Source organism: Eutrema salsugineum, unplaced genomic scaffold, assembly GCF_000478725.1.
Source record: "Eutrema salsugineum unplaced genomic scaffold, Eutsalg1_0 scaffold_3, whole genome shotgun sequence".
In the NCBI taxonomy this organism is placed as follows: domain Eukaryota; kingdom Viridiplantae; phylum Streptophyta; class Magnoliopsida; order Brassicales; family Brassicaceae; genus Eutrema; species Eutrema salsugineum.
Window position 1 is genome coordinate 9,150,678 of NW_006256756.1, and position 17,689 is coordinate 9,168,366.

At 37.8% G+C, this 17,689-nt stretch overlaps 2 protein-coding genes across 14 annotated transcripts in view; one reads left to right on the forward strand and one right to left on the reverse strand.

Moving 5' to 3' along the window:
* Positions 1-231: 231 nt before the first annotated feature.
* On the reverse strand, positions 232-9,138 carry LOC18014578 (putative F-box/kelch-repeat protein At5g03000). Its single transcript, XM_006397111.2, has 2 exons — positions 7,796-9,138; positions 232-758 (listed from the first exon to the last, which is right to left on the reverse strand). Exons 1-2 carry the CDS (start codon positions 8,526-8,528, stop codon positions 232-234), a joined length of 1,260 nt encoding a protein of 419 aa, XP_006397174.2. The 5' UTR covers positions 8,529-9,138.
* LOC112085505 overlaps positions 1,256-17,689 on the forward strand; it is a 28,833-nt gene continuing 12,399 nt past the window's right edge. For 2 of the 13 annotated variants that reach the window (XR_002898806.1, XM_024154735.1), the window contains exons 1-5: positions 1,256-1,442; positions 1,582-1,634; positions 1,765-1,817; positions 3,477-3,615; positions 3,702-3,762. The gene's annotated coding sequence lies outside the window, so the exon portion shown is untranslated. Of the gene's footprint in view, positions 1,443-1,581; positions 1,635-1,764; positions 2,445-2,523; positions 2,683-2,749; positions 2,842-2,943; positions 3,208-3,307; positions 3,616-3,701; positions 3,763-7,769; positions 8,179-14,592; positions 15,221-17,689 lie in introns of those variants that run through there. The other 11 variants (XR_002898804.1, XR_002898803.1, XM_024154732.1 and 8 more) reach the window with 11 other exon arrangements.

Consider the following 17,689-nt stretch of genomic DNA (forward strand, 5'->3'; position numbering starts at 1 on the left):
TTCAACTAAACAAATTTCATTGGAATCAATGCTAGTTTACAAAGTCTTAAACAAACTTGGAAATCAAATTATTAGATAAACAGAAATATGCGTCATTAAGCACTAGTTTAAGGCACAAGGAGTGAGAATATTGGAATTTCAGACATGGACAAAAGCAGAGTATTAGACTTTACTGTTCTCTGACTAAGAGCGAGGATCATGTTTCAATACTGCATTGAGAATATTGGAATTTCAGACATGGACAGAAGCAGAATATAAGACCTTAATGTTATCTGAGTGAGAGCGAGGATCATGTTTGAATACTGCATCGGACCATTCAATCCTCCCCCAAACCTCGCCTCCCTTGCGTCTCTCCACGGAAATTTCCGCAGACCAAAGTTCCAAACTCTCAGGATGAGTGTTCCAGAAAATGACAATGTTCCCAGAAGAGTTGCTGCTGAGTCTACTGATATCACATTTGACATTGGTAGGTGTACAGCGTTGCACTGTGCATGGATTAAGAGTAAGGAGAACTCGTCTCGAGGCAGAGAGAGACTGTTGCAGATATTCCAAACCCTTGACCTCCTTCCAATCCAACACATCTGGCTCACACCACAGTATTCTCGATCGAACACCACGACAGAATAACAGCTTCCCTATAGCACACCAATCGTTTCTGTTTCCTGGCTTAGAATCTAATTTTATCATTGTCAAAAACATACATTCACTTGGCATAAAGTAGAAGCTTCCATGCCCCTTATCCACCCCGTAAAGCAAAGCTTCTTCTTGTTGAACTTATGCCTTCTTGAACTCTCAGGTTTGTATCTCTCTTTCTCTCTTTTGTTTTTTTTTTTTTTGGTGTTTTTGCTTTCTTAAACTTCATTCATAACTTCTTCATACATTGCATTCTCTCACTTGTTCACTCTCATTTTCGCATACATATATAACCTTTTGACTAGACTATACTAACTCTCCTTACTTCCCTCACCTTACCCTGACACTAAGCTAATCAGACATTCAGCCACACTACTTTTTAGTAGACCTTAACTAATCATCTTAGGGACTCTAACATACTCACTATTTCAGCTACTTGTTTCTACTAGACTTAGACTTATTATTACACACAACCGATATTTCTTATTGGGCTAAGACACAATTGAAGCCCATCATCTTTTTACACGAGACCCATCATAGATTCACAGTTGACTTTTCTCTCAGGTTGACTTGCTGTGCTTCTTCTTCTTCTTCGACATTTCTTTCCTCTTCTTCTTAGTTCTTCATCATCTTCTTAAGCTTCTTTTCTTCTTTTCCTTTTGCAGGGTCACTCAAAGGGTCATCTCTCAACACTCCCTCTTGAGCCTTTGAGTTGATTCCCTGATTCCAACTTAGGGTTTTGAATTTTGACATCCTTGGTTCTACTTTCTGAATGGACTTACTCTTCAGGACATCTGCGTAGCTTCTGGGTAAGCTGGATTTCATACCCCCTTGCTCATTCTGAGTTTCCTTGATTTTAATTGCTTCTTCCTTGCTGAATTTCGTGGTTCCTTCTTGAACCAATTTCTGATCGCTTTTAATCGTTTTTTGACTTTCTTCCTTCTGCAGGTTCATTGATGAGGAGTCGATGCTTCTTCCACTCTTCTGCGTTGTACAGCAAGGTGCTCTATTTACTTCTTTCTTGTTTGAACTCTGCAGAACTTGCTCCCTCTTTTCACTCATCTTTGCGGCTCCCTCTTGATTGGTTATCTTGCCAATTTCAATTGACTTTAGTTTCTTTTCTTCCTGTAGATTCTTTGCTGAGAATCCTCTGCTTCTTTCATACTTTTCTTCCTTATGGCCAGGTAAGTTCTTTTGCTCTTCCTTTCTTGAGCTTTGTCACATCTCATCGCCTTTAGCTTTGAACTTTTCAGTTGACTGTGAGGTCTGATGTTTGATTCCAATGCTCTCTATTTCTTGGATCATATTCCCTTTCCACGCAACCTTCTCATCATCCTTGTTGATCTTCACTTGGGTTCTTCTTGCATTTCTACCAATCATTTCATTGATTAGCTTCTGTTCCTTTTCTCTCAGAAATAAATTTCTTTTTCCTTGAATTGAATCTTCCTTGGTTGTCTTCTTGTTCCAATTGATTCTTGAACCTTCATCATCTGTTCCTTTTACTTCTTCGTCCATCTTTGAGCTTCTGTACTTTCCTCCTCTGATCGCTGATTCCATGCTTTGAACTATCTCAGTTGTGAACTCTGCATACCCTGCTCGGTGATGGCTTGATTCACCCTTTTCCATTAAAACTGCTTTTGCTATTCCTTTGCTTGTTGGCATGTGAATGTGGAAACTTTTCTCATTCATTTCCACTTCTGCCACTTTTCTTCCAACTTGATCAAGAATGATGCAACTCTTTCTTCTGAAGTTAACCGCGTATCCGTTCGAGACCATCTGAGAAACACTGAGAAGATTCTTAGTGATTTTAGGTACTAGAAGAACATTTTTGATGATTCTCTTTCCCTTTGTGGTCATAACCTCGATGTCTCCTCTTCCTTTGGTTGTCAGAGCTGTTCCATCACCGACGCGGATTGGAACTTTAAAGCTGGTATCAAGTCTTGAGAATAACTTCTCATTCGGGGTCATATGATTAGTGCAGCCACTATCAATAAGCCAGATGTTTTCTTCCTCAAGCTTCTGGTCTTCGTGTCTTGCTGAAAACATGTGGTACTCTTCCTCCTCTTCGTTTTCTTCTTGTGTTGCTTGAGCATGTTCTGATCGTTTGCTTCTGCAGTCTCTAGAGATGTGGCCAAGTTTGCCACAGTTGTAGCAGCTTCTGGTGTCTCTGCTTCTGTTGAAGTCTGGTTTGCTTCTTCCATTCTTAAAGTAACACACATCCTCATTGTGGTTGTCTTTCTTGCAGTAGCCACACCATCTCTTTTCTCCATATCTCATCTGACTTGTATTCCCTTTTTCACTGCTTTCCAGGTTCAGGTTTTTAAACCGAGCATGAAAAGCTCCTTCTGTTTCTTCTTCATCATTATCTGGGAAGAACTTCTTCTCATGGGCTTCAAGCGAACTGATTAGCTCTGCATAGGTGACCGTTTTCAGGTCCTTTGTTTCTTCCATCAATGATGATAGAGATGCATAACTCTTAGGCATGGATGCCAACATCTTCACCACTAGATCGAAGTTTGTTTTTCCTTCTCCTAATGCTCTCATTTGGTTTGCTACAACTTGAATCCTATCAGAGTAAGCCTCGACTTTTTCTCCTTCTTTCATTCTTAGATTCTCAAAGTTTCTTCTTAAAGATTGGAGTCTAACAGTTTTGACCTTTTCATTACCTTGATAGGCATGTTCCAAGAGCTCCCAAGCTTCTTTTGCTGTAGTTGCTGAAAGGATTTTGTCGAAGATAGCATCAGCTACAGCATGTTGGATGATTTGGAGTGCAGCTGTATCCTTTGTCTTAAGCGACTTCTGACTTGCTGCTTCTTTTGACTTGTCTGCTCCTGTTGTTTCAGGTGATCTTGAGTTCGGATCTGGTATTCCTTGCTTCACTATCTCCCAAAGCTCCTTGTTCATCAATGTCGTCTTCATTCTGGCTGCCCAGAACTCGTAGTTCTGGCCATCAAACACAGCTACGGTCTGAGAAGATTGCAGGTTTAGCGCCATGACCTTTTTCTTTTCTTTTGACTTCTGTTTCTTGTGCTATTCTCTCTTGATTTTCTTCTGTATTGTTCAAACAGGCTCCTCAGATCAAGTAGAGCTCTGATACTATGTTGAACTTATGCCTTCTTGAACTCTCAGGTTTGTATCTCTCTTTCTGTCTTTTTTTTTTTTTTTTTTTTTGGTGCTTTTGCTTTCTTAAACTTCATTCATAACACTACAAGAAAAACATCATTTTACAACGGCCGAAATGGTCGTTATTAATAGTTATTAATATTGATAACTCATATAAAGATATTATTAATTAAAAAGGTACTTTTCATACGATGACAACTCTTCACAATTTAACAGGATATACGTATGTGCACTGTGATAATCTTTTTCATTGGACCACCAAACATCTTTTAGTTTTCCACTAAGACGTCCGATCGGCGAGAATATGTCAGATACACCTTCAACGGCATATGTATGGCCAACTCCTCCATCATCATATCGACGAGTAACTCTTTTGCGTGTTCGTACTTTCGGTGCAAAATAGTATGAAGTGAAGTGTGAAGTCTCTTGCGTCAAGCTTCCCGCCACAATTGACCCTTCCACTTTAGCTAAGTTTTTGGCTTTACCTTTAAGATGCTTCATGAAACGCTCGAACGGATACATCCACCTGTTTTGAACGGGTCCACCGAGCTCTGCTTCGTGTGGGAGATGAACAGGAAGATGTTCCATAACATCAAAAAATGATGGTGGGAAGATCTTTTCCAAATTGCACAACAATATTGGAATATTCAATGCCAATTGTGATATTACATCAACTAATAATGTTCGTGTACTAAGATCCCGAAAAAAAGCACCAATGCCTCCAATAGCTTCATGGACGTTTTTGGGCAAGAGTTCAGCAAATGCAAATGGAAATAATCGTTGCATAAACACATGGCAGTCATGGCTTTTCATCCCAGCAAACTTTACCCCCTTCTCAACAGATTTGGAAAGATTAGAGACATACCCATCAGGAAATTTAACGTCAGAAGAAACCCATCTGAACAATGCTGACTTTTGATCTGCACTCAACCGAAATACAGGAACTGGTGCTTTCCCGTTTCTCAGTAGATGCAACTCACTTCTGTTGCATAAATCAGGCAAGTCCAATCTTGACTTACCATTGTCTTTTGTTCTTCCCGCTACGTTCATAACTTTATGCATGATATTATCAAAAAAGTATTTTTCAATGTGCATGACATCAAGATTGTGTCTGAGCAGATGATCTTTCCAATAAGGTAGTTGCCAAAAGATACTTTTCTTGTGCCAATTATGATGAACTCCATAACCTTCAGGCATATTTGCAGGAGTGTGCCAGTTTCCCCCACGAGTTACTGTTTCTTCTGCCCTCCAATGATCCATTTGCGCCTATATATCAGCTCCTGTTAAATTAACGGGTGGAGGGACATGTACACTTTTGTTCTTCATAAATAACCTATTATTCCTCCGATATGGATGGTTATCCGGTAAAAACCTCCGGTGACAATCAAACCAACAAGTTTTTCTACCATGTTTTAGCTGAAACGCATCACTTCGATGAAGACAATAAGGACAAGATAGCCTCCCATGTGTAGTCCATCCTGATAGCATACCATTAGCGGGGAAATCGCTTATTGTCCACATAAGCACAGCCCGCATAGTAAAATTTTTCCTCGTAGAACAGTCATATGTACGAACGCCAGTATACCATAACTGATTCAACTCATGTATGAGTGGCTGAAGAAATACATCGAGAGCTCGCTTCGGATGATTTGGACCTGGAACCAAAATACTTAGGAAAAGAAATTCCCTTTGCATGCACAAATCTGGAGGAAGGTTATAAGGAGTTAGGATTACTGGCCATAATGAATATTGTCTACCAGACATACCAAATGGACTAAAACCATCAGTGCACAGACCAAGATAGACATTCCGTTTGAACTTAGCAAAATCTAGGTATACCATATTGAAGTGTTTCCATGCCTTTGCATCTGATGGAAGAATAACTTCTCCATCTACTTGTGTATGTTCCGCATGCCATCTCATTGATGCAGCTGTCCTTTCAAATTGATAAAGCCATTTTAACCTATTAGTTATAGGGAGATACCACATACGTTGGTACGGTATCCTTTTACGCCCACCAGTTTGCGGCATGTATCTTGGTTTTTAGCAAAATCGACATTCCTCCAGCTGATCATCATCTTTCCAAAAAATCATACAATTGTCAACACATACATCTATCATCTCAGAAGGTAGACCAAGACTAAAAATCAACTTCTGAATTTCATAGTATGTTCCCGCTGCCAAGTTATCCTCCGGTAGATACTCCTTCAGAAGATCAGCCCAATCATCCATGCAAACCTCAACCAGGTTATGATCTGTTTTAATTGACATCATCCTAGCTGCCAACGATAATTTAGACAAGCCTTCTCTACATCCTTCGTAGATTGGCTGATTAGCATTGTCTAACAAATCATAAAATCGTTTGGCATCTACATTAGGTTCCTCAACAGCATTACCCGTATGCGTTTCATGAAATGCATCAGTCACCATTTCGTGCATCCTATCATGATCTACACTTTGGTCATATTGATACTGATTAGGCTGATGACCATAATTTGATTTACCAATATCAACATGACTTTGATAATTACTACTACTACCAGCATTCCCATGAGTATTACTGCCATATCCTTCTCCATGTTGATACCAAAAAAAATATTGCGGCATAAACCCTCTATTTAATAAATGCGTCCACACGATTTTGGTTAGTGTATACCTCGTATTCTTGCATTTCAAACAAGGACAAAACATCTTCCCACTATCTTTCGTTCTCTCCATATTTGTAGCCTGATACATAAATATTTCTAACCCGTTCTTGAACTCTTCTGTCAACGCCCCATCTGAATCTTTACGCATATACATCCAACTTCTTAGCTCGTATATAGACATCTTGAAAATAAACTCACAATACTATCTCTTTTTATTGATTAGACAATAAAGGAGGTGGTCTCTTGTGTCACGTCTAGCCACGTGAATGGAGTAAATTAACCTTATAATATTATTACTTCTTTTTTTCAAAGTAATATAACTCTTAATTCGGATTTCCAGCAATGGAAAACTCAATATATAAGGATTTACAACACTATACTAAAATTTAAGAGACCTACAATGGGTCTCCAAGATGAAGATGCTCTTATGTTTGAATGATGATGTGTTGTGATTGAATGAAGGAATGAAGATCTATTTATAGGAAAATTTCGGGCTTTACAACGCTTTTACGACGACTTTTTACGACGGTTTTACATTCAACAATAATATTACGACGAGTTTACGACGATTTTGCGATAAAATTTTTCATCTACAATTGTTAGGTAAACATGTTTTAAATGTTTTTCACCTAACTTCTTTTTCGACGTAAAATCATCGTAATATGTACATCGAAATGAAGTCGTCGTATATTCGTCGTAATTTTGCATCGAATTTACGACGATTTTACATTTACTAGCAAATCTCTCGTTATCGATGTATAATCGTCGTAATTCGTCGTAAATTGTACGTCGAGTTTACGACGATTTTGTTATACGACGGTTTTACGACGGTTTTAAAATTTGACATAAGATCGTCGTAAACTCGTTGTAATGTTGCGACGATTTAAAAACCGTCGTAATGGACCGTTGGAAAACGATTGTTTTCTTGTAGTGTAACTTCTTCATACATTGCATTCTCTCACTTGTTCACTCTCATTTTCGCATACATATATAACCTTTTGACTAGACTATACTAACTCTCCTTACTTCACTCACCTTACCCTGACACTAAGCTAATCAGACATTCAGCCACACTACTTTTAGTAGACCTTAACTAATCATCTTAGGGACTCTAACATACTCACTATTTCAGCTACTTGTTTCTACTAGACTTAGACTTATTATTACACACAACCGATATTTCTTATTGGGCTAAGACACAATTGAAGCCCATCATCTTTTTACACGAGACCCATCATAGATTCACAGTTGACTTTTCTCTCAGGTTGACTTGCTGTGCTTCTTCTTCTTCTTCGACATTTCTTTCCTCTTCTTCTTAGTTCTTCATCATCATCTTAAGCTTCTTTTCTTCTTTTCCTTTGGCAGGGTCACTCAAAAGGTCATCTCTCAACACTTCTCCTCTATCACCACACTTTGGTGGATATTATAGCTCAACTTGGGGAGAAACCAGTTACCCCAAGTTTGGGTCTTTGGATCGAATATCTCTACCCAGTTTGAGGAATCAGCGTCCTCCCCACACCCTCCAAGCACGTATATTTTCCCGTCTACAAGGCTTGCCGATGCGCAAGCACGAGCCATTTTCATGGATGGGACGCGGCGCCATGTGTGAAAGAAATAATCGAGGAAGAAGACATCTGAAGTAAGATTGCCGTTTATGAGTCCACCGATTATATAGATCCCTCGATCCACCACTACAAAAGAGGATGATTCCTGAGCCTGATAGGGGTTCCACGGGATCGGGATTGGGCCCAGCCGACGATTACGGTTGAGGATGAACCACTGTGGGGTTGGGTCAGGAATGATGCGCAAGCATACGTAGAAATATGTCTCTCTACAACCCATCCGCCATCTCAAGTCCCAAAGGTCAGGGGAAGCTACGAGAGATCGGTGGCACTTGGAGGCGACAGCTAAAGCCGCTAGGTCCAATCTCGAGGCATGAGCCAGGCAGTTCACAGCAACCGCATCTGGCAACAACGACCATAACCCAGACCACGACAGAGACACATCTTTTGTATTCCTCCTTTTACTGAAAGGCGGTGGCACTTGGGACGTCGTCAATCCCAACTCACAGGAACCCGAAACAGTAGATCGTCCTTTCACTGATTGATTACCGGAGGGATTCATTCTTGTTATCGGTTAATTCCAAAGTTTGCGTTTTGTGAGTGCGAGAAGGATCCGACACGGACTACCGAAACTGTATTTCTACGTTCTTCGTTTTCCACACCTAATAGTTTCCATTAATTTTATTACCGCTTTTCCTTTTTCTTTTTGGTGATTTGAAAGAACCAAAAGAAAAAAAATTCCAAACTTCGGTCGCCCTGGTTATAAAACCCAAATGTATTTGGAAGGACCCGAACCAACCCAATCAGAAAACATGGTTCGGTTCGGTTCAAATTCGATTCGTCAATATAACCCAAATGTTTCCTCTTCAAATTTGATTTAGCTTTCGATTTGGTTCGGGTTTTATGCGTGAACCATTCGGATCCCTGAATAACCCGAAAAAAAACATTACATAGGTTGATTAATGTTGTTGTCGAATCTTTATATTACTATTTGAATAGATATTTAAATCAATAAATTTTTATTTGAAAGATATTACATAATATTTTACATAAATAAATTTTTATTTATAAAATAATATATAAATAATTTTTTTATTTAGATATTACATAAATAAACTTTACAAATATAAAAAGTTTAATTAAATATTCCTCACTAAAAAAGTAGTTAAATATAGAGGTCACAAATTTATTTTAAACATATATAAATATAAATCAAAAGTATATTTAGTTTTTTTACTTATTAAAATATTAAAATATATTCTATTATTTTAAATAAGAATCAATCCATATATACAAAAAAATATTTAAACTTTTGTAATATTTTCATTTGTATTTTTATAATTAATTAGTATCATTTTCAAAAATCAATTCAATTATTTTTATAAAAAAACTGAAAATATATTTTTAAAATTTAAATTATATTTTTTTTATGGATTAGCCAAAAAATATTTTAATAAATTACAAAATAGATTAAGTAGACGTGTTTATCCACTTTGATAATTTAATATATAATCATTATTAACACATATTTATAATTCATTAACTAAAAATGATAGTTTGATCTCTAATAAAATATTCACAATTAAATTCTTAATTTTATGGATACTAGGATACTAACCCACACACATGTGCGGGCTTGAACATATTTCTAAAATTTTAATGTTATTGAGTATGTGTGTGTGCGGGCTTGAACATATTTCTAAAATTTTAATGTTATTGAGTATAGTGTTAAGTGTACTAGGTCGATTTTTAAAATATTGATAGTTTATACTGTGTGTTCTGATGGGTTTTTTTGCTGTGTGTTGTTGTATGTATTATATTTATGTATAATGAAGAAAGTATAATGAAGATCACATATAATTCTGAAAGAACCTATTATAACGATGTATCTTGTTTGCAAAATTGTGAGTATTCGGTAAAAAAAAAGATGTCATAGTTCTTGTAATCCTTCGGTCAATTAACCGGTCAAACGAAAAATTCATGCAATTCAAAAATTTAGGGTTGGTTTACAAAAGAAAAATGAAAAGATATTAATAAATTTAAAACACGATATTATTATGAGTTGATTACATTAAAAAACCTGATTTATTCGTAGGAGCATTGTAATCCGTTAATTGTTTTTCTAGTAACTGGAAAAAAATGTATAAAATTCTTTATTGCCAATGATTTGTAAATTCGAAATCGATTAAAATCACTATAAATAACAAACCTTGAACATATGAAATTTTTTTAAGGAGGTAGATATTATAAATTGAATTAAAAAACTGTATGAATCTCTGCTCTCATTTCTGCATAAACTATTGACAACAAAATCTTCAATATCAAACCATGAACCTTCGGTTAGCAGAGGTTCGAATAAATCATGAAATTGTCGTCTAACCCGAGCGCGTAGTGTATGGTCTTTTAGAAATGAAAGAATTTGTATATTTTTGTATACATCAGAATATATGTGAATTAGTGGGGTTTGTTAAAATCACTTAAAAATATAAATTTTACCTTCGCATCAGCAAGAAGCAATTCTAATGTTACGTCCTGATTTGGTATATATTCAGACCACTTTCTCACCAGTATAACACAGATGCACCATTCAGTCGATCTGTTGTTCAAGTCTTCAATGTAATCAAGTGGTTCCATTTTCTGATAAGATGTGAAAGCTAAATAAGTTGTTAGTGTTTGTATATATATTGAAAACTTATCAAAACGACAATAATTTAGGGTTTGGAAGATTTTGGGCCAAAAATTCAAAATAAATGCGTATTTTGGGTCATTATATGATCAAATATCGGGTTAGGTAAATTACAATATACATAATATATACAATATATTAACTTCTATAATCGCAATTCTCTTCATGGTAACAATAGATTTTTTTATAAAGATATAGTATTCTTCAATTAACACACTCAGTAAAGTTTATACTATTCTTAACATAAGAAATTGGTAAAACTTAAGAACCTAAATTCTAAGTACATGTGTACAAAAATCATATGATAATAATTGTAATAACACCATTAATAGCAAATAGTCAGCGTACAGTAATAATTATTTAATAAAAGTTGTCACAACAGATTAAGTAATGTTCATAAAATAAGATAAAAACCATAGAACTGATAATTTTTTTAAAGATTCAGCATAAAAAGTAAAAGGTTCAACATGATCCCCAAATATAAGGAACTGTAACAGATATAGTAGAGTTTAGAAGATGAAATAAAATCGGAGTTGATGAAGGATTTCACGGCCAGCTTGGATCTCCATGGATATTAGTAAATGGTAACCTGTAAAATTGAACCACAAAATTTACATTCACCACAAATACAGTGTAAAATGAATATAGGTTTGTGTGGGCAGAAATGTGTTAAAAATGAATCTTTTTACTTGTTCCGAAAGTGATGATCACATACTCTAATTTTTTTATAAATTTGAATAGTTAATATTGATGTATAAAGATTTGTATGTGTTGAGTCATAGATCGGAGCCATATGCATTCTCTACATGTTTCATGAAGAGCAATGATTTCCGCATAATTTGAAGAACGACCAAAGTCTGTTTTTGAGAACGCCACGAGATTGCCGTTCCACCAATTGTAAAAACATATCCAGTTTGCGATCGAGCTTTATGCGGATCTGATAAGTATCCTGCATCTGCAAAACAAACTAGACCAACTTTGGGGTTTCTATGATAAAATAAACCCAGATCAATCGTACCTTGGAGATAACGAAAGATACGTTTTAGCCCATTCCAATGTCTGCGCGTCGGAGATGAGCTGTATCTTGCAAGTAGATTAGTAGCAAAGGCTATATCTGGTCGAGTACAATTTGCAAGATACATAAGCTCACCGATAGCGCTCATATAAGGTACTTCAAGACCTAATACGTTTTCGCTATCTTCACAAGGTCGAGATGGATCCTTGTTAATATCAAGTGATTTATTGACCATTGGAGTACTCAAAGGAGTTACTTTATCCATTTTAAAGCGTTTTAACACCCTTTTGGTGTAATTTGACTGATGCACAAATATTCCGTCTTGGAAATGCTCAATCTGGAGCCCTAGACAAAATTTTGTTTTTCCAAGATCTTTAATTTTGAACTCTTCTTTCATGTGAGTTCTTGCATCATCAATCTCCTTTTGAGTTCCAATTATGTTCAGGTCATCAACATATACAGCAATGATCATAAATCCTGATGAGGATTTTTTAATAAACACGCAAGGGCATATCGCATTGTTGATGTATCCTTTACTCAACAAGTATTCACTCACGCGATTATACCACATGCGTCCGGACTGTTTTAATCCGTAAAGTGATCGCTGTAATTTGACCGAACATATGTCTTTTGATGCATCAGGCATCTTTGATTCTTCTGGGATCTTTACTCCCTCTGGGATTTTCATATATATATATATATATATATATATATCACTATCAAGTGATTCGTATAGATATGCAGTCACAACATCCATAAAGTACATTTCTAGATTTTTAGATGCCATTAGGCTCATTAAGTACCTGAATGTGATTGCATCCATGACCGCGGAATATGTATCTTCATAATCAATTTCCGGTTTTTGAGAAAAACCTTGTGCCACAAGTCGGGCTTTATATCTTGTGACCTTGTTTTTCTCATTTCTTTTTCTCACAAAGACTCATTTGCACCCGACTGTCATTACATCTTCTGGTGTAATGACTATAGGTCCAAAGACATTTCTTTTATTCAGGGAGATTATTTCATTTCTCATGGCCATCTGCCATTTTTTCCAGTCAGGCCTTTTCTGGCATTCTGACACGGACCTTGGGTCTGGATCATCATTTTCATTTTCAACTTCTTTGGATACTGAAAAGGAGAACATTCTATTTATATCATTTATCTCACTTCTAACCCATAATGTCCCACTTTGGGCGAAGTTAATGGAACTCTCATACTTTTCAGTATCATGTTCGTCTTCTGGACGAACTTCTTTAACTAGTTCTTCTGAAACTTTTTTATGTATGTCTTCAGGACATATATCTTTATATGGTTCTTCTATAACCTTTTCACCAATGTCTTCAAGAAATTTTTCTTTATTTGGTTCTTCTGGAACCTTGTCTCCCAATTTCTTTTTCTTTTGAGGATTTTTATCCTTCGAACCCATCGGCCTCCCGCGCTTTAATTGAATCCGCGGTTTATTTGCTTTATTCCCATCAATAACTTGTACCAGAACATTTATTTTTGATGGAGCATTAGCAGCGGAGATATATGAATTTGTCACCTTTTTCATATCTGTGAACGCATCAGGTAACTGGTTTGCCAAACTTTGCAAATGTATAAATTTCTGAACTTCCACCTTGCGTTGATGGGTAGGGGGATCGAGATAAGCCAAGGTTTTTGTACACCATGTGATATCCTTTGGTGATTCTCTTGATCCTCCCCCCAATGCTGGGAATTCATTTTCATCAAAGTGGCAACCGGCAAAACGTGCCGTAAACATATCTCCAGTTACCGGTTCAAGATATCTAATTATACTTGGTGACGTATAGCCGATATATATTCCCAATATCCTTTGTGGCCCCATATTTTGTTCTCTGCGGTGGGGCTATCCGGACATAGACCACACATCCAAAAATACGGAGATGAGATACATTTGACTCCTTGCCAGATGTTAACTGTATCGGAGAATATTCATTATATGCACTTGGCCTCATCTGGACCAATGCCCCAACATGTAATATAGCATGTCCCCATACAGTAATTGGGAGCTTTGTTCTCAATATTAACGGTCTTGCAATCAACTGCAACCGTTTTATTAAAGACTTAGCCATGCCATTTTGTGTATAAACATGTGGAACTGGATGCTCAACATCGATTCCTAATAACATACAATAGTCATTAAAGGCCACTGAAGTGAATTCACCAGCGTTATCAAACCTGACTTTCTTTATGGCATAATCAGGGAATTGAGCTCTCAACCTAATTATTTGGGCAATGAATCTTGCGAAAGCCATATTTCTTGTGGTCAATAGACACATATGTGACCATCTACTAGATGCGTCAATTAATACCATAAAATATCTAAATGGCCCATACGATGGGTGAATCGGCCCACATATATCACCATGTATTCTCTCTAAGAATACAGGGGATTCATTCCCAACTTTGGCTGGCGAAGGCCTCATTATGAGTTTTCCTTGAGAACATGCCTGACATGAAAACTCTCCCGATTGAAATATTTTCTAGTTTTTTAATGGGTGACCACTCGAATTTTGCACAATCCTTCTCATCATGACTGATCCAGGATGGCCAAATCTTTCATGCCATACTTTAAATGTACTAGTAAACCTCGGGTTTACTGTAACATAATTCAGTCATATTTATTTTTGTGCAATATAACCCAGAGGACATCATTGGTAATTCTTCCAATATATGTTTCCTCTCAGATGTAATGCAAAGATATTCAATGCCATTCTTATTGGTACTTGCTATATGATATCCATTTCTTCGGATATCTTTAAAACTTAGCAAGTTTCTGCTAGATTTGGGGGAATATAACGCATCACTTATTTCAAACTTTGTCCCCCTTGGCATTGAAAAATTAGTTTTTCGGAGCCTATTATAATATTTGCATTAATCGCTTTGTTTCTGTTGATTCTTCAGGATCAACAAAAAATTCAGCGATATCAAGATGAGTATTAACACTTATGCCATCAAAGGAAGGTCCAGCTTCATCAGAGATGAAATTGGTTTCAAAATTCTTTCCTTTATCCTTTTCTTTGGCATCTTGTGATGCTCGGTACAGATCAGCTAAATGTCTTGGCGTACAACAGGTTTTTGCCCAATGGTTTTTCATGCCGCATCTGTAACTAGCAGATTCTTTTTGCTTTCCTGATTCCTGACCAACATCATTTTGTTTTCCTCGTCCACGACCTCGTCCACGACCGCGGTTACGGTCTCTGATATGTCTATATTTTACATCATTTAGAGTGCATTTTAGAGTCCTCATCATGTGTTTTCCCATGTAAATTGAGTCTTTAGGCATGAAAATAGGATTTAGGGCTTGCATTAGGTCCCAAAGAGTTTTGCATGTTTTGAGGTCTTTATCAGGTGCTTTGGGAGTCATTTGGAGCTTAAGAAGAGGAGCAGAGAAGAAGACGGTGAAGAAAACGGTCAAAACCGGTGAAAACCGCTTGAGGAATTTCTCGGCCAAATCGCGTACCGGACGGACAGAAACCTCGGTCAAAATCCTTACCGATCGCTCATTACCGGCCAAAATCCTTACCGATCGCTCATTACCGGCCAAAATCCTTACCGATCGTCCAACCTCGACCAAAAAGCTTACCGATCGTTCAGCACCGACCAAAGTCCGTACCGATCGACCAAAGTCAGCCTGGGTCGAAGATCAGGCGTTAATACCGCGAGTTGAGTTTTGGCCGAGGCGAAAGGATTTTTACGACCAAAAAGCTTACCGCGGTACACAGCCCTCGGCCATTTTCCGTACCGCGGGAAGCTTTTCTCGACCAAAATCTGTCCTTGTCTGCGCAATTCAAAGATATGAAATCCGGGGAACCTTCCGGTCCGAATCAGTTGGCGGGGTCTTCAGCAAAGTTGGAGATAATCAAACAAAGATCCCAGAACAGTTGGAATCATCCAATTCAGACCAGTAGGGAGTAAGATACAGCTTCCGGAAGATGCACCAACATTACGCGCATCCGAGAACTGAACGGCGAAGTACAAAGGTCACGGCGGACGGAGCCTTTCCGGACCAAATCAGCTTGCCCGGTCTTCATCAAAGTTTGAGATCTGTGAAAGACCTTTTCAGAACAGTAGGGGTCGCTCAATTCGGACGAGTAGTTTGAAAGAGAAAGTCTCCGGAGTTCACATCGGTCCAAACAGTTTATTTTCCGGTGATTTCGATGCGGTTCAAAGATGTGAAATCCAGGAAGACTTCCACTACCCAAGCTCCGACGGTTTCTTCACCAAAGTTCGAGTTTATTGAGTCACCTTGACTAGGGAACTGGTCTCAGAGCATTTGGAGTCGTGGGTCGAAAGTTACTGCTTCCGGAAAGCGACATGGTCGATACGGGCCCAAATATGTTGCGATACGCGCTAAGTGTTTCTTCAGGGCTCGGCATCATTACCTCGACATCGGCCAAGTCAAGGCTCATATTTTGGAAGTATCCTGAGCTAGGCCTCGTACTGATACCTCGGCACGTTGGGATCAAGGCATGCACACGTAAGAATGGAGCTGGAAACGACTAAGTGTTGAACATGCACCTCGGTGTAGCGACCTCGGCGTGCATGCCGGACCCTGTTCGCTCAAATCCCTCGACTACCAAGCGCCTCGGCATTTCATGCCGAGGTCCATTGTCACAAACCCAGAATCAAGAACAAAGCTGCCCAAGAATACACACGTGAAGATGGATCAAAGACTAAGGTTCATGCATGTTCTTGACGTGTTCTTCACGAGATCTTCATTTGGATCTAGACTCACGTGCACTCCTCGACATGAAGACCTCGGCTTCACTCTCCGACACACCGTGGCATCACCCATCAACCCAAGATCGCGGTTCAGTACCCGGTTTGTTCCAGGCTGACCCGCGACACTTTACCTTTGCTATATATACATTTTGAGACTAAAAACCTAATCATCTTATCTCTTATCTGTTTTTAGCTTTAAGAACTTGCCTCTTTGGTGACACTCGATCATTCTAATCCGATATCTCGTTTTTGCATGAAAAATCTTGTTCTTTCTTTATTTCCTTTATCATCTAACATTAAACTCCTCATCATGACCAGCTACACGTCTTGCAAAGGACTTAGTGAGCTCGTTATGATTAGTGAGTAGTCGTTTAAGCGGCTTTAGATGAGTAGATTAGGGTGCTTTCAAGGTAGATTAGTGGGTTTAGGTGTCTAGTTTTGCATGTTTCATTCTTTAACCGACGAGATCTCTAGGCTGGATCCAAGCACATCACTTGAGGTTCAGATCCGAGACATATCTCGCATCAAAAGTGTTTGTAGAAATGTCTGAACCACTCAGTTAAGGGTTTAAGAGCCTTTCATCGCGAGAGTGATAGTTCGTTCTCTTAAATGACATTTTTGAACTGATTCTTATTGCTGATTGATTCGATGCTTCTCAAAAGACATTTTTGGTATGAAGGAGGATCAGTTTAGATGCTTAATACTTTCATGAGAAGATTAACATGCCTTGAGTTCAAAGTTAAATGAAACCGCTTGATGTTTTGATTCATTAACCAACTAGTTGAACTTGGAAGCACCCGAGTCAAGTATCTCGTCTAAAGTCCCTTGCTTTATTACATATTATCATCATCTGAATCGTTTAGTTATTATTTGCATCCTGTCTCTGTTTAGATCTAATCATTTGCTTTACCTTTCATGCTTAATCGTTTGTTACTTAGCTTAGTTCAAAACCTTCACCTTTTGTCTTGACTTAAATGAACAAACATCATAGTCTAGTGTCTCGTTGACTTGTTTGGATTGATACCTCTTTGTGCTACTTCGACAAAGGGGATTGATAGTCCTGAGACCTAAAAAGTCTTATCTATCAATTGGCGCTGTTGCCGGGGATAGCTAGGGGAATGAAAGAAAAAGAATCGAGTCTTGAATTTGAAAAGAAGAGCTCTGTTGTTCTAAAAAGAAAAGTATAGTCTCTGAAATGAAAAGAAGCCAAAAAGGCTCAAGTGTTCTAAAAAGAAAAGAAAAGAGGCTAATCGCCGTAAAAGAAAAGAGCTGTTTG